General features: G+C 42.8%; 1 protein-coding gene across 6 annotated transcripts in view; it reads right to left on the minus strand.

Annotated features, from left to right (window-relative positions):
• Nucleotides 1-3,964: 3,964 nt before the first annotated feature.
• iqsec1a (IQ motif and Sec7 domain ArfGEF 1a) overlaps nucleotides 3,965-15,834 on the minus strand; it is a 34,499-nt gene continuing 22,629 nt past the window's right edge. For 2 of the 6 annotated variants that reach the window (XM_079589165.1, XM_079589168.1), the window contains exons 11-13: nucleotides 15,572-15,733; nucleotides 14,470-14,649; nucleotides 3,965-8,298 (exon numbers count right to left, since the gene is read on the minus strand). In XM_079589165.1, the coding sequence (XP_079445291.1) occupies nucleotides 8,285-8,298; nucleotides 14,470-14,649; nucleotides 15,572-15,733 (356 nt within the window). In that variant the 3' untranslated portion in view covers nucleotides 3,965-8,284. Of the gene's footprint in view, nucleotides 8,299-10,766; nucleotides 11,209-14,469; nucleotides 14,650-15,571; nucleotides 15,734-15,834 lie in introns of those variants that run through there. The other 4 variants (XM_079589164.1, XM_079589166.1, XM_079589167.1 and 1 more) reach the window with 4 other exon arrangements.

Genomic DNA, 15,834 nt, shown 5'->3' on the forward strand with positions numbered 1-15,834 from the left:
CGAGGTCTCTGTGGTAAGCAGGATCGAGGTCTCTGTGGTAAGCAGGATCGAGGTCTGTTGGCCTCCTCTCGCTTCAGTGCCGCTCTGCCCTTTGTGAGGCCGCCTTGGTAAAACGGTCTTTAAATTTAAGGCTGGGCGATATGGCCCAAAAAAATTTATCAAGATTAATTTCTTATATCAGTCGATATCGATAATTATCACGATAAATGTAAAATCTTTATTTCTTCCAATTTAAAGGCATATTTTTGCTCCTAAGTGAAAGTTGTAGAAACCAGAGCGATTATTGTGGTTTTAAACTACTCTTTATTGTCAGCACACATCATGCCAAACACTTGCCAAACAGGGGAACATTCACAAATCTGAGGTAGAACATTGAAACATTTGTCATTTTTCCTTAACAATATAAATATCTTAATAGAAAAATGTATTTCTTAGTTTCTGCATGTGCTAATGGGGGATATTGTCTTGAGACAGGTTTATGTGCCTGACTTTGATGGCACGTATCTTCAGCACAGTTTGCAGTGCAGGCGGCAATATTAATATTACATGTTTTGTCTCGAAATGCATATTAGACAGAGAGTTGACAGTAGTATTAGCTTCAGTTAGGATGCAGATTTACTATGTTAAAACTATGTTCATTAACAATAACATCTGTTAAAAAAAATTTGAACGACCTCATTTTTATTTGGTAAAATGTAATATTCTGACTGTTTGAGTTTTATTAAAATTAACCATTGGTCATCCAGCATCATGCATTTAGATCATAATAACCACAGATAAAACAGGGCATAGCCTACAGCACCTCACTATCACGGCAAAATGTAACTATGGTTTCTATGGTATTTGTATGAAAACCAGAAGCCTAAATGCATTATTAAATACTGTAATTATATTCCATTAGTCCTTTAATACATTGTCTACATTAATAATATGATACAATTCAATATGTATATCCCATATTTCATGGTGCAGTTAATAATACTAGGCTAACGTTACAGTAAATCCGTGGTGAATGATGGGAATGTGTAGACGGAAAAGCCATCTGACTGTATCTGACTGAGCTCGCGCTGCGCTGCCGTCTGGACTTTGAGCCGAGCGGATAAACGGTCTGTGTGCCGTTTCGAGTTTCGTTCTGCTTTTGGCGCATAAACATTATCGAACATTTAATGAACTCTTGATATCGTTTTATCGAGAAAAAATGATATCGCGATAATTATCGTTTTATCGCCCAGCCCTACTTTGATTAGACCCGTCTCAGGCCCTATTAGATAACATTGGCCCAGAGACTTCGAGTCAGGCAGGGTTGAGCATGAGGGATGCAGCTCCCCTGGTGTTCCTCAGGGGTTTGATCCAGATCCCCTGCTATAGTGATAGGTGAGGTATCTTCTTGGCCAGTATTCCCTTAATGGTAATGCCCGTCAGAGAGACTGGCATTGGCAGACCTTGAGCTCTGCACTGGGGACGGCTCTGTTCGCTCGCCCGGTCACGGCTCTTCCTTGCATAGGGCCTGGAGCTGGGTTGTGGTCTTAGGGAATAGAGTCACTGTTCAGTGTTGACCTGAGTGACGGATTGGTCTCTGGCATATAATCCGGTGAACCTGTTTGTGCTGGTCACAGCCATTTAGGCAGTTATTGCCTCAGCATGGCGGAGTGGGTACTGGATCCCCGTAGTGTCTTCGGACGCAGTGCGTGTTCCCATTCGAGAGGTTGGTATGTATGCATGTAAGCATGGTTCCCTAAGAAGGGAAACGAGACACTGCGTCTCACTCCCATGCTTCAGGCATACCTGGTCACGTCTCCTTCAGACAAAAATGCTGATGACGTGTCCTCTAGAATAGATGCCCTTCGATACTCCCGGTCACACGACACTCGACGGGCTGTTGAGTCATGTGCTTCAGACGCCGGTCACGCTGGAGGCGTTGCCCAAAGTGTCTCCGGACTCGTTCCCTTCTCAGGGATCCATAGACACATGCGTAGACATTTTTGTAGTTTAAAAGGTGACGATAGCGGTATCATTATCAAAGTGCAAACTTGCATTTTGAAACCCATTTTCAAAAGTTTGTGTTTCAAGACCTCAAAACTCCGTTATCGTGTAAATGAACGTCCTAAACGCATAAAAAGTGTTCCTGTTCCTTTTTTTACCCCTCATTTTGTGTGTGTAATTACAGCCTTGTGTTGGTTTGGTTCTCCAGTGCCCCAGCATATGGCTATATTGAGTTTGTTTTGCTTAAAGGGCACCTATTATGGAATTTTGAAATTTACCTTTCATGTAGTGTGTAACATAGATCTAAGTGAACAAAAACATCCTGCAAAGTTTGAAATATGAAAGTGCACCGTATATAAAGTTATTGTCTTTCAAAAGTAAGAGTCGACTCTGAGTCATTTTTATGAATCGTTAGAAGACCGAAGCTTTTTCTCTGACTAGATGACGTCAACTTGTCAAGTTATTTGAATACGATACGCCCACTTATTGCGCTTCAAGGCCAGCAGGGAAATATCATGGCGACGAGACGCTGTGTTCTGAAGTGCGACTCAAAAGCCAACTTTTTTCATCTGCCCAAGGAGGAGCATTTGAAGACTAAGTGGCTACAATTCATATATACAACTATACCACAGAAGTGTAGTCCGAGCCTTGTGCTTTGTTCGCGCCATTTTGAAGACGATTGCTTTACCAACTTAAATGCAATCAAACTTGGATTCGCGAGCCGGCTGATATTGAAGGAAGGTTCAGTTCCAAGTGTATTTGCATCAGCTTCCTCCTCCGTATCACAACCTGTAAGTGTTATTAATAATTGTTGCTTTTATGTTTTATGTAGCATGCTTAATTATTATTTTGTCTGTTGTGTACGCACCGTTTAGCTTCTAGGTCTTCAATGGCAAGTGTATTGAGATATGTGAAGTGCTTGTCGTTGTTTTCGGAGTTGTCTTATAGAATAGATTAATACCTCGTAACATAACTGCATTTTTTTTTTTTTTTGTAAAAACGTTATGTTTATGCATCGGGCTAACGCAAACAAAGACTGATTGTGCTTTTACAATATGAACTCTGGGCTATGCTCGCTAACATAACATTAAATTATTTATCTTATTTTTAGTTTTTTACTACAAACTACAAAGCAGTGGACTATAATCATTATTATAACACAATTTAATTGATAAAAGCATCATTGTACTCCGTGTTAAACAATAAGTATTATCTCTGTAAACACTGCTGGGTCATCTGACCAATCAACGATTAGCGTCACGCAAAGGCGGGGTTTGGAAAAATTAGTCGTTGAACGATTCATTTGGGAGTCGGTGAGCAAATCAGGTAAAAATAAATGCATATTATACGACAACTAAAGTGTTTTTTGACATTGCATGCACGTAAAACTGTTGTTGGGGACTCCCTAAACAACATTAGGAGCATTTTAAATGTCATAATAGGTGCCCTTTAAATGACAGTATAATATTATAGATTTTTAATGACGTAACGCCGCTTTGATTGTCGGGAAGAAGTCTGATGCGGAGCTTGCTTCATGCGGCTCGGCAAAAAAGTGCTCGTCGAGGGCGAGATCGACTGCAAACGGGGCGCTCGCGAGCACCCTTCTGAAATACAGGGCTATACACACAAACTGAGGAGTAAAACAAGCAACAGGTGTGACTTATTTAACAAACCAATGAGTAACCATGGAAACAAATGACCGGAGTTTACCAGGCCACACACTCACGCACACAAATACACACACACTCTCACACACCCTCACACACAAAACCTTTTTTAACTGAGCTATTTAACGGAGGTATTTTGAGTTTGCACACAACACATGTGGTGAGTGTGTGTTGGATGATGATGATGATGATTCTCCTCTCCTATTGAGCTCTCCTGATCCGCAAGCGCTGACGTATCCTAGCAGTGACTGATTCTATGAAACCGGTACCACTTTATATTCTTTAACTCTTTTCTTTCTTTCTTTTTTTGAACAATGTCCTCGTGCTGCTATTGAGGTGGATACGGGTAGGTTAGGACAGGTTTGCTGGTATGGGTAGGTAAGGTTTAAGGGTCGGTTAAAGGTACAACATGTAATATTTGTGCATTCAAATATCCCAAAATCACAAGGCCAGTGTTATATATTTTGTTAAGTTGATTACTTACAATATCCCAAATGTTTCCAACTATTCTTAAATCGTGAGAAAATTGTGATTTTAACCAAGGAAGCGGGGCGTGTGAGCGGGTGAGCTGGAGTCGCCAGTCAATGACGTCATATTTTCCGCTCGTACTGCGCGGAGTCCTGGACAAATGCGGGAGTTGTAGTTGTAGCGTCTATCAAGCTACAAACGTTAGCTTGTGTTGCGCAGGCGTTATGGAGCACAATTATTCTTTACCGATTGCTTCTGGTTCTGCGACAAACACAAGTCCCATAAACGTATGGGTCAGTTTCATATTCCAAATGTAGCATTCGGTAATAGTTATTATGTTTATGTAAGGAAAGTATTATTGCTTCAGGCTTGTGTTTAGTTTATTGACATTGTTTATCACGTCTGGCGTTTATGGCCATGTAAATAAATATAGCATGTGTTATACATAAAGATTAATCCGTCTTTTGGCAAATGATGTGTGTTCGAATGCACTTTTACAACAAATGTTTAGAACGCGTAAAACTGTGCAGCGTTATCACAACAATGAGTTCGACAAATACAGTAGCATCTATGATAAACAATTTAGTATTAAACATTACTTTTCTTGCGGTTAATTCATTGTAATGAAATAAAATCCATGTCATTAAACGCAACATTTATAAAGATAGAACTTTACCTCATCCATGAACATGACTTTTGATTCCCGTCTGACTGATTTACATCCACGGTGGAGTTAAAAACGACAGTTCCCATCATTCCTTCACATCGTCATCAAGCTACGCTGCTGTTGTTGTTGTTTGGAATGTAGCGCCCTCTGGCGGCAGAAAATATTGCATATTGTAACTTTAAGGTGTTCAACAGTGTAATTATAGATGTCATTACAGAAACTTTCCAACATTTTTGTGGATAGAATTTTTTAGAAGTTTGAGGGTTTTAACAGGATTTTATGACATAAATATTTGTATTGTCACTTGTAATTCTTGTGAAGAGTGAACCCAGTTGTGAGAATGAGCAGTCGAGTCTTTGCTCTGTGTCTGGATGTCTCCGCAGCGGCAATATTACACATTCCCGTATGACATGAAGTCATAGCTCATCAAATAAGATAATCACAAAAATGTTTTGGCCAAGTCACGCAGCCTTGTAGCCTATATATAAATGATTTTTAAATAAAAACACGACATCATATATTCATTTTATTTTATGCTCTGAATGTCGTCACAGTTTGAGTTTTACATTGACTGTACACTGACATAGATAACCATTACATAAAAAAAATCTCAAATTACAAGCATTCTCTGTTCTACAACAACTAAATAAAACCCGAAATGCCCGTTTGTGTCAGCCGTTTGTGTGAGTGTTTGCTGTGGACAGAGATGATAGCAGCCTGTGAGGAACAGACAGACACGACGACACCAGACAGGACACTGTACACACTATATACACAACCACTGACTGACGGGTCCCTATATATATAACTGATCAGATGTGTCTCTATGGCCTAAGAGTGGGTGCTTGCCGTCATTTGATTGATCGCTGCAGAAATACACGACACTGACCCGCTGGCAGGCGGACACGTGAGGATGCTGACGTATACGGTGTAGAAGAAAGTGAAATAAAGAGTTCAGGCTGAGTGTTGCATTTGAACGTCCAGTGCTCATTGTTGAGGTCTCGCCTGTCAATCAGATTAAGTTATTAATATTTTATGCAGAAACATCTCTGGAAAGTGTGACACTGAAGTTATATAAATATAAAAGCTTTCCTGTTAAAGTCAACATGAAACGACGTTCACAAACCCATTTTACTTCCTTTATTGCGAGTGAAGTAGGATATTAAACATGAACAAGTAGGGCATGTGGGGAGCGGACTTAGAGCACGTATTTGTTTAAACTAAAATGATTAAAAAGACCATTTTTTTATGAATATAATCGCGCACAATAAGACCAGGAACGTCTTCAGAAAGTAGAACGGCGAGTCCTGGTTTCATGTTGACTTTAATACACCAGACTGAATATTGCACTCAAGAGATGTGACATGTTCAAAATAAAACCCAACGCTTTGGTTCGGGGGTCATGAAAACATAATTACAAAACTGAAATATTGTTCTTCAGTTTTCAGCTTATATATCTGATCAGAATGCATCTTTACAACAGCTTCATTTCACAGACCAGACGTTATTTTCTCTAGATAAACCTCTAAACATACAGACGCTTGCATAATATAGCATAATATTCCCCTGAAACAATCTCCTGGTTCTTCAACAGTTAAATAAAAGAAAAACAAAAGCACTTTTTACATGATTGCACTTCATTGTCATGGTAACACTGGTTTATTTTCTATAATAAATAAACACCCAAAAACAACATCGAGAACGAATCACAGTTAAAGCCTAGCCGATCACGATGACGTTGCATTGGATGAGAAACACTGAGGATCTACACGCCACTACGCTGAAGAAAGAGTGAAGACGCTTTAGCCCGTCATGACCAACATATTGCACTTATAAAGAAACAAGATCTTTGATAGATAGAAAAATAATCCAGTCAGAAGTCCTGTGCGTAACTCCAAAGGAAAAGGAAAATATGGGGGAAAATCTCTCTCCAGTTAAAGGCATGCAAGCTCCTCAACCCCTCCGGCCCGTCCGTGAGACGCCGTGAGACGCCGTGAGACGCCGTGAGACGCTGTGAGACGCCGTGAGACGCTCAGGGCCACGGCACACTGCATCTGTGCTTCAACATCACCGAACATCGGATCCCAATGGAAGTTTCTATAGCATTCTTCTTTAAATATGACGGACTCAAACTGACCGAGATATTGTTCTTAAAAAGTTCATTTTTTACAGTGTTCTATAACATCGCTTTTTGCTTACAATGGTTTCAGTTGCACTACTGTACTATAATACTACACACACACACACACACAGAGCTGACGGGTGCAATGGCCATTGGCACGTTCATTTATGATTGTTAGACAACATATAGAGCTGTCATCTAAACACAGCGGTAGAACATCTACTGTCATTCTGCTAGTCTGAATGAAGGTTAGTCTCAAAAACACAATGTTAGATTACAGGCAAACCTCTTCCACTGTGTGTGTTTCAACAAAACCCATCGGATACACTCCGCACGAAGCCTATCTTAGGACCATTGAGACTATTCGTAGATTCATAAACTAAGCACAATTTTGCACACTTCTTAAATTCTCAAACTAAATAAAAAACTAAATCCTATTATAACTATATTACTGCAACAATGAATTGAAAATTATTTAAACTGCATGATAATATTTGGTTTATTGTATGCTTTCATTTAAAATTTGTTATATTGTATTAAAAAAATTATTGGATGAGAATCACTTTTGATGATGATAATAAAAAAATAAGTATCACTTCATTTTGATGGTCCACTTCAGACATTATACTGACTATAAGTAACTTTTCAACTACGTCAACTTATTATCCTATTATCCTAACCAGAACCGAGCCGTCTACTAATACTCTAATGAGAGCTAGTTGCAAAGTTACTTATAGTTAGCAAAATGTTTAAAGTGGACCATCGAAATGAAGTGATACCAAAAAGGAATAATAATAATTTAAAAATGAACTACAGTCATTTTTTGTGTGCAAATTGTCATGAAAATATATGTCACAATGCAATAGATCTTAATGGTCCTTGATTTCTTTATGCAAAATTCTAATCTTGTGTCAGTCACCCGTAGGCAGAGAGAGAGAGAGAGTGAGAGAGAGAGAGAGAGGGAGAGAGAGGGAGAGAGGGAGAGAGAGAGAGAGAGAGAGAGAGGGAGAGAGAGAGGGAGAGAGAGAGAGAGAGAGAGAGAGGGAGAGAGAGAGAGAGAGAGAGAGAGAGAGATATATGCTGTTGGTCTTCGGGTTTGGCTGGTATGGCTCATCAAGTGTCCGTTTAAACGTTCGGCTTAGACGGCGCTGATCCCGGCTCCTGGAGGAAGTGACATCACTGAGAGCGGTGTGCGTGAGGCTGGGCGCTGCAGGTATAACAGGTGTGGCGTGTGGGAGGTGGAGGTGGAGGGCAACACAGGGTGCTGGACCTGAGTGCTGCCAGACAGTGACCCGAGGAGGAGGAGGAGGAGGAGGAAGAGTCTGTCAGGAAACATGATCCCGGAAGGAAGCTTCTCTCTGGCTCAGAGGACGACTGCTAAAGATGGAGTCCTGCGAGGAGAGACATGTGGACCAAACATCAACATTTTCATATTCATTTTCTCCTCAGGCATTAATAAAAGACACTTTGGGAACCTTGCCCTTGAGTCCCATGAGCATGCTTACATTTCACTTTTACAGGAAACTGAGTGTAGAAAAATGGAGGCCAGCCTCCAAGTGTTGCTATTCAGTTTCTTATAAAATGTAACTTTAACATTTAATCATTTAGTAGACGCTTTTATCCAAATCGACTTACAAATGAGGAGAGCAATAGAAGCAATTAAACTAACAATAGGACAACAATATGTAGGTGCTGTGACCCTTCCCAGTTTAGTCTAAAAAGATATAGAAGAGAAAAAAAGAAAAGAAAGTGTTAGGGTTAGCCTTTCATATTTCTTTATTTTTGACAGACGATTACATTGTTTGATTCCCAATGTTAGATATTTTGAATGGATGAAGTAAGAATAAGAAGAACTAGGCAGTAATCTACTTTGAATAGATATAGGCTGACTCAAACCATCCACCCATCAAAATGACAGGATGAACTATAATGAACAAAACCAAACTGAAATCCACATTGTCTTGATCTGACCCAGTGTTCGCAGTTCCAGTCAGCATAATGGGACTTTCAGGCGGCGCTGGAGCGGGGCCGATGGCCTAACACAGACTATAGCTAGAGCGGCGGGATACTACCACCAGGAAAAGAAATTCATCGTGTCTGCTTTACTATACACACATACACATCATTGTATGGTACTGTAAGTTAGAACAGCCTGAACTGCAACCGGTGACAAACAATAACAACAGAGTGAAATATTTGACTAACTACATCAGTTATCTAGACCTCTAAACAAAACAATGTTTCGTCATATCTTTTAGCCTAGAGCTCAAACTGTGACTGTAAAACAGACTGGCCTTATCTAAAATGTTGCTATAGTAGCGTAATAGTATTAATGCTAGAAAGCCTCTGCACTTAGCAATTGTGATTTTGTTAAATAATCTATTCTATTTCATCATTAAAGTCTATATTCACATTTATTGTGACTGAGGGGCAGACTGCGATCTAGAGATCCTGCACTGGTACAGCAGGCCAGAAGAACAGCCATCCTCTCCAGGCAGTGTGTGTGCCGTGTGTAGGAGAATCATCCCTCCGCTCTCCAGGCAGTGTGTGTGCCGTGTGTAGGAGAATCATCCCTCCGCACTCCCGGCAGTGTGTGTGCCGTGTGTAGGAGAATCATCCCTCCGCTCTCCAGGCAGTGTGTGTGCCGTGTGTAGGAGAATCATCCCTCCGCACTCCAGGCAGTGTGTGTGCCGTGTGTAGGAGAATCATCCCTCCGCTCTCCAGGCAGTGTGTGTGCCGTGTGTAGGAGAATCATCCCTCCGCACTCCAGGCAGTGTGTGTGCCGTGTGTAGGAGAATCATCCCTCCGCTCTCCAGGCAGTGTGTGTGCCGTGTGTAGGAGAATCATCCCTCCGCACTCCAGGCAGTGTGTGTGCCGTGTGTAGGAGAATCATCCCTCCGCACTCCAGGCAGTGTGTGTGCCGTGTGTAGGAGAATCATCCCTCCGCTCTCCCGGCAGTGTGTGTGCCGTGTCGTGTGTAGGAGAATCATCCCTCCGCACTCCAGGCAGTGTGTGTGCCGTGTGTAGGAGAATCATCCCTCCGCTCTCCAGGCAGTGTGTGTGCCGTGTGTAGGAGAATCATCCCTCCGCTCTCCAGGCAGTGTGTGTGCCGTGTGTAGGAGAATCATCCCTCCGCACTCCCGGCAGTGTGTGTGCCGTGTGTAGGAGAATCATCCCTCCGCTCTCCAGGCAGTGTGTGTGCCGTGTGTAGGAGAATCATCCCTCCGCTCTCCAGGCAGTGTGTGTGCCGTGTGTAGGAGAATCATCCCTCCGCTCTCCAGGCTGGGTGCCCATCAAAATCCTGCTTCAATCTGATAACGAGACATCTGTTGATCAGTTTCGCCTAACCGAACACCCTGAATAAAACTGGGGATGGTTCTACTGTAAAAGAGTTTGATATCATATGTGTGTAATGCCTGGTTCACAAGGGACAATTTTTTTTAAAATTGTCGTCCGATTTTCCAAACCTGAGAGACCCCACACACGGCGATAAAAAAATCACGGGTCTAACAGTTTTGGTCACACAGTGTGTGCCAGTTTTGGTCACACATGACTTCTGAGTAAACAATCATGGCGGACGAAGAGGATGCAGTGGCGATAGTTTGTAGTTTGTTTTTAACCGAAAAAAAGGTGACGAGTTGGTCCTCCATCTCCGACGTCCACCGGACTTTCTGGTGTGCCATGCCGCCGGCTGTTTTGATTTTGTTTCCCGGTGCTTCCTCGCCGCCTCGTCACCTCGCTTTCTGATTGGCTACATGCCACAGTCCACAACATATTGGATATCCCCGATTGAGATCGGAGCGGTCCCGACGTCCTTCCGAGCAGACGAGAGCAGTCGTGACACACCACACACGTCAGGAATATCTGATCAGATTATTTTACGATAATCGGAGCATCCTTAAGATTGTCGGAAGGGGTGAATCGGGGCTAAAATCGACCTAATTATCCTGCCGTGTGAACCAGCCTTAAGTTTATGTCTGTGGTGAGCATGCTAATAAGGATGAACTCTTTAGCTGTTTATCCACCATTTGTCACAGTTTGAAAAAGACCCAAAAGCGAAAGCTGGTTAACAGGTTTATTGGAAATTAGAATGAATGGCAACACAGGCTGTCTGCCGATCACCGGCCGTCTTGGCGAACGCAGAACAGGATAACGAAGGACCAGGATAACGAAGGACCAGGCTGAAACCAGGCAGGAGGAAAGGCACAGGTAGTTGCGGTCAGGAAGTGCACGCTGGTAAAGGCAGTAACCGCAGCACAGACTATCAGGCTTGACTCAGGATAGCAGGTGACATCTCTCGTCTGACATATACACACACAGGACAAGAATAAGCAGCAGTAGTTCTCAAAGATGATGTGTCTGTAATGGGCATGAACGAACAAACAATAAACCCACAAAGAAGGGAAAAGAACACGAGATCTAAATAGCCAGAATATCAGGGCAAAGGAGAAACAGGTGTGAGAAGAGCAGGAGCGCGGACGCTGCTTGAGAGTGAGCTCAGCTGAGCGCACATGAAGGAGAGGGAGAAGAGAAACAAGCAGAGGAATAAAACTAGACTCCTGACACCGTTAAAATGGAGTAGGTCCAAAGGTACACAATAGTATCACCAGGGATGCTGCCATAGAGTTTGTGGATCTCTTGTCCTGCTCTGAACTGATTCGGGCAATCATGCATGAAAAAATATTGTTTGTTGCCTCAGAAACAAAATACTTTTCTAAAGATTTTAGCCGCAAACCTAGGTTTACCTACCTTGGTAAATGATCGAGAACTAAGTCTTGATGTCGAATTACCAACTCCTCCAAATGCGCTAGAATCAGGCAATCATCGAGTTAATTTAACACCCACACGCCCTAGAGCCTCAATGGAGCCAGGAGCTCAATTTCCATCCATTTTGTGAACATACAAGCTACAAAGGCAAGGTCAAAAGGAACAACCTGGAACTGGTTAGCTTTGCCTGAAGCACACCTGAGGATTTACTTGTCTCTAGACCAAGTGTCTTCAATGCTACCTTTCTGCAGACTTCCTTTCCAACCCTGCTCCAACACACCTGCCTGTAATTTGCAAGTAATCCTGAACACCTTGATCAGCTGCTTCAGGTGGTTTTGATTGGGCTTTGAGCTGAACTAAAGACCCCTGCCCTAGGCTAGGAAGACTGGAATATGAATATGCATCCTTCAGATCAAGTTCATCAGATGCAAGTCCAAGATTGGCCGCAAACCGTCATCCTTTTTCAGCACAAGATAATATCAACTGTCATATCGGATTCCTTCTGGAAAGGAGGCACTTCCTCTATGGCCACTTTCTCCAACAAGGAATGAATTCCGGCTCCCGAGAGAGCCTCCATTAAAGTGAAGTGGGCATGGCCAAAACTGGATAGAATACTAGAGATCTTCTAGACTTGGAACACAACTCTCTGTGTGCAAACATCTCCCTGTTGTAACCACAACATTATGGTCATGTAAATATGGGCAAAGGAGTTTGTGACATACGCAATGGGTTTGTGGTCCTGAAGCAGTACAGAACCTCGGCCACTTTTTGATCCATCAACCTGCAGGCGGAGCTCTTTACCAGGGTCATAGTAAGACAGGACAGTGCCAGGCTCTCGTGTGATTAGCTCTCGGCTCATCCCACGCAAACTCATTACACTGTTTCAGGAGCTGCCATAGCAGTGCGTTTATTTCAGACAGATTTGGTGCAAATCTGGACAAGCAATTGACAATACCTAAGATGGTTTCCAGTTCTGACTTATTCTTTAGAGGGCTCATGTCTCTTATCACGATAACTTTCTCTGGATCAGGTTTGATGCCTTCGCACGTTAGCTTGTGCCCGAAATAACTGAGCTCAGGGACGCATATCACACTTTTGTCTAGGTTGAGGCATTCTCCTTTTTCACGAGTCCTCATTAGCAGTGTGCAAGTTTGCATCATATTCCTCTTTTGTTTTTCCAAAGACGAGAATGTCGTCTACAATGGCTGCAACACAAAGCCATCCATAAATCTCATGTATTTTTCTCTGTATCTCGTCTTGAGCAGAGATCAGTCCAAAAGGTAGACGGAGACATCTGTACCTTCCCACTACAATATTGGATGTTGCTAGTTTTGATGACTCCTCTGACAGCTCAAATATCCAATATCCAGATTTTGCATCAAGCTCATTAAAGAATTATGCTCCAGCGAGTTTTGTGGTGATGTTGTCCAGAGTCGGCAGGGGGTAATGCGGCCTTTTGATTGCTTTATTCAAGTCTCTAGGGTCTAAACATACCCTGAGCTTTCCATTGCAGGGTTTCAACGACCACCAGGGCATTAACCCAGTCTGTGGGTTCCATGACTTTAACAATAGCACCTGCTTTTCCCATGCTGTCTAGCTCCTCCTTGAGGCTGCAGGATCCAGGAGTACAGGACATTATCCTGGAAATTGACCAATCCAGTGAAAGACATCCTGGAACTCTTGCATGAGACCACATGGTTTGTTTATATCTGCATCAACTGAAAAGACAAGCTTTATCTGCCCCATGTCCATGCATGCTCTCAAACCAAGCACGGGAGCTTCTGTCTTGCTGACATGTCCCTTTTACATCAGGAGGCTCTCCGCCATAGCCTTTGAGACGGCGCAGCGTGGGTTTCAGTTCTGTTGAAAAGATTTTTTTAAATCCTGTTCACATTCTGTGTTAATTGCATCAATACACAGTTCATCCGCCTCTAAGATGCCCGTATTCTCCACTGTGTGCACAGTTCTAGAGAACAGAGAACTGGCTTAGGACTTCTAATAACAGGTTGTTTTGATTTACATACCTTGGCGAAGGGGTTGAGTTTATTGCATATTTTGCACCGACGGCCTTTTGCAGGGCAAGTGTCAGGACTGTGCTGCTGTGCACATCATCCACATGGCCAGTTTTTGTGGGTAACTCTCTCCGTTTCCATCACGGCTGCTCCATGTTTCTGTGTGTCCGCTGTTGTCTTTTTGCTTAACACCGCGTGTGCTGCACTGTTCTGTGCTGCCGTTGCATGTCAAGTCAAGTCACCTTCATTTATATAGCGCTTTTAACAATATAGATTGTTTAATAGCAGCTTTACAGTGATAATAGGAGATTAAAGTAACAATTGTTTTGGCTTTACAGCAGCTCTAGAATAAAATTATTGTCCAGATAAAGTTAGTTTTGATTGATTCACTTCTGTCACAACGATCATTAGTTATTAACACCGTTCTAACAGAAAACCCTTAACGCGGGTTCAATTCTTCTTATGATGTAACGAGTACATCAGGATTTATGGGAAGTGTTCCCAGTTCCGGCTGACCTAATCTATGCAGCCTAACATTGAGTTATAGAAGTCTATAATGCATTATGTGAATGCTAGGCCAAAGAGATGTGTCTTTAATCTAGCTTTGAACACTCTGCTTATCACACACTCTTTGCTTATTACACACACACTCTGCTTATCACATACACTCTGCTTATTTGAATGAAAGACTGAGAAAACAAAAACAAATGTAGTCAGTATTGCTGATATTCTGAGGTGCCGTGATTCGTGTGTGGTGTCGGGAGTCAGCGAGAGAGAGCTCACCTGCTTCAGAGAGGTCCCGTAAAGAGCTGCTGAGCGCACTCCTCTTCAGGCCCTCGCCCATGGCGTACGAGTCGTCCAGGCTAGTGCGGCCCATGCTGCCGTTCCCCGTCTCTTTCTTCAGGCCAGACATGCTCTGAGACATACTGGGCCGGACCACCCCCTTCTGCTTCTCCAGCTCCGCTGCACACAGCCGAACACACACATCTCACTCACACACACCTCCACAACACACTGAGTCTGCTTTAGCTCATGCTACTCTTCCATAACACACTAAAGCATAACATCGAAATGACCCTGGCATGTGCATCAGAAATGAAGGCGACCACAAGTTAATATGCAATCAAATATTTGAACCGAAGCCAAGCGTGAAATTAGGGTGAATGTACAAATAACATGAAGTGTGATCTGACGTTCATCTGATTGATGTTCACATGTGAAAGTGACATGACCCTTACAATTAAACATGCAAATGACATTTAATATGATACTTTAACAGCATTCCTGCAAAAGCAGATTTTGTTTTACTGTGGAGAGTCTCATGTAAACTATGAGGATTTCTGCTCTTCAATCCTAAGGCCGTGTGTCCACCAAAGCGTTTTTTTCACGCGGATGGCTTCATTTTTCAATTGTTTTCAATGGGAACGCCGTGTTTTTAGAACGCCAGGAGCGTAACGAGGCGCTGAGCGAGTATTTAACGCTAAAGTGCTGAGCGCTCGCCGTTTTTTACAGGTCGCCGAGAGTTGAAGAATGTTCATCTTTGGGTAAAACGCAGCGCTCATCACTGTCACTTTTTAGCCAACCGTCCAATCACAGTGGAGGAGGGGCGGGACTAACACCACACGGACCAACAGATATTCTGTATCATAGCAACGATGCGTCTCAACTGAAAAGAAAACTGCGCTGCCAAAACGCTCTCAAGCGCCCGCAGCTCGGCGTTTCCAGCAGACCGCCTAGCATTTTCAGCTGGCTAAAAACGCTTCGGTGGACACACGGCCTAACTGCATCTGTGCTCTCTCTCTGAAGAGATGATCTCAGTGATGCATCGCCGCTCACAAAACCCGGTCTGGAAGATGAGGATCAGGGAGAATAAAGGGGTGTTTACACTCGATCCGGTACTTTTCCATCTCCTGTACTTCAGCGATGGACTCCCGCAGGTCGCTGAGGAACTTCTTGCGGTCCTGAGGGTTGGGAGCATTGAAATTGATCAGGACTTTGAAGTCCGCTCCGGGAATGGCTGAAGTCAGCCGGATACCATTCGGATAGTCTGAGGAACATGAGAAAACGTCATTTTACTTCAGAAGAATTCATATAAAGTAAAAAAATATATATAGAGATTTATATGGATTCTTATAGTACACGCATGCA

The sequence above is a fragment of the Phoxinus phoxinus genome, assembly GCF_949152265.1.
Source record: "Phoxinus phoxinus genome assembly, chromosome: 18".
Classification (NCBI taxonomy): domain Eukaryota; kingdom Metazoa; phylum Chordata; class Actinopteri; order Cypriniformes; family Leuciscidae; genus Phoxinus; species Phoxinus phoxinus.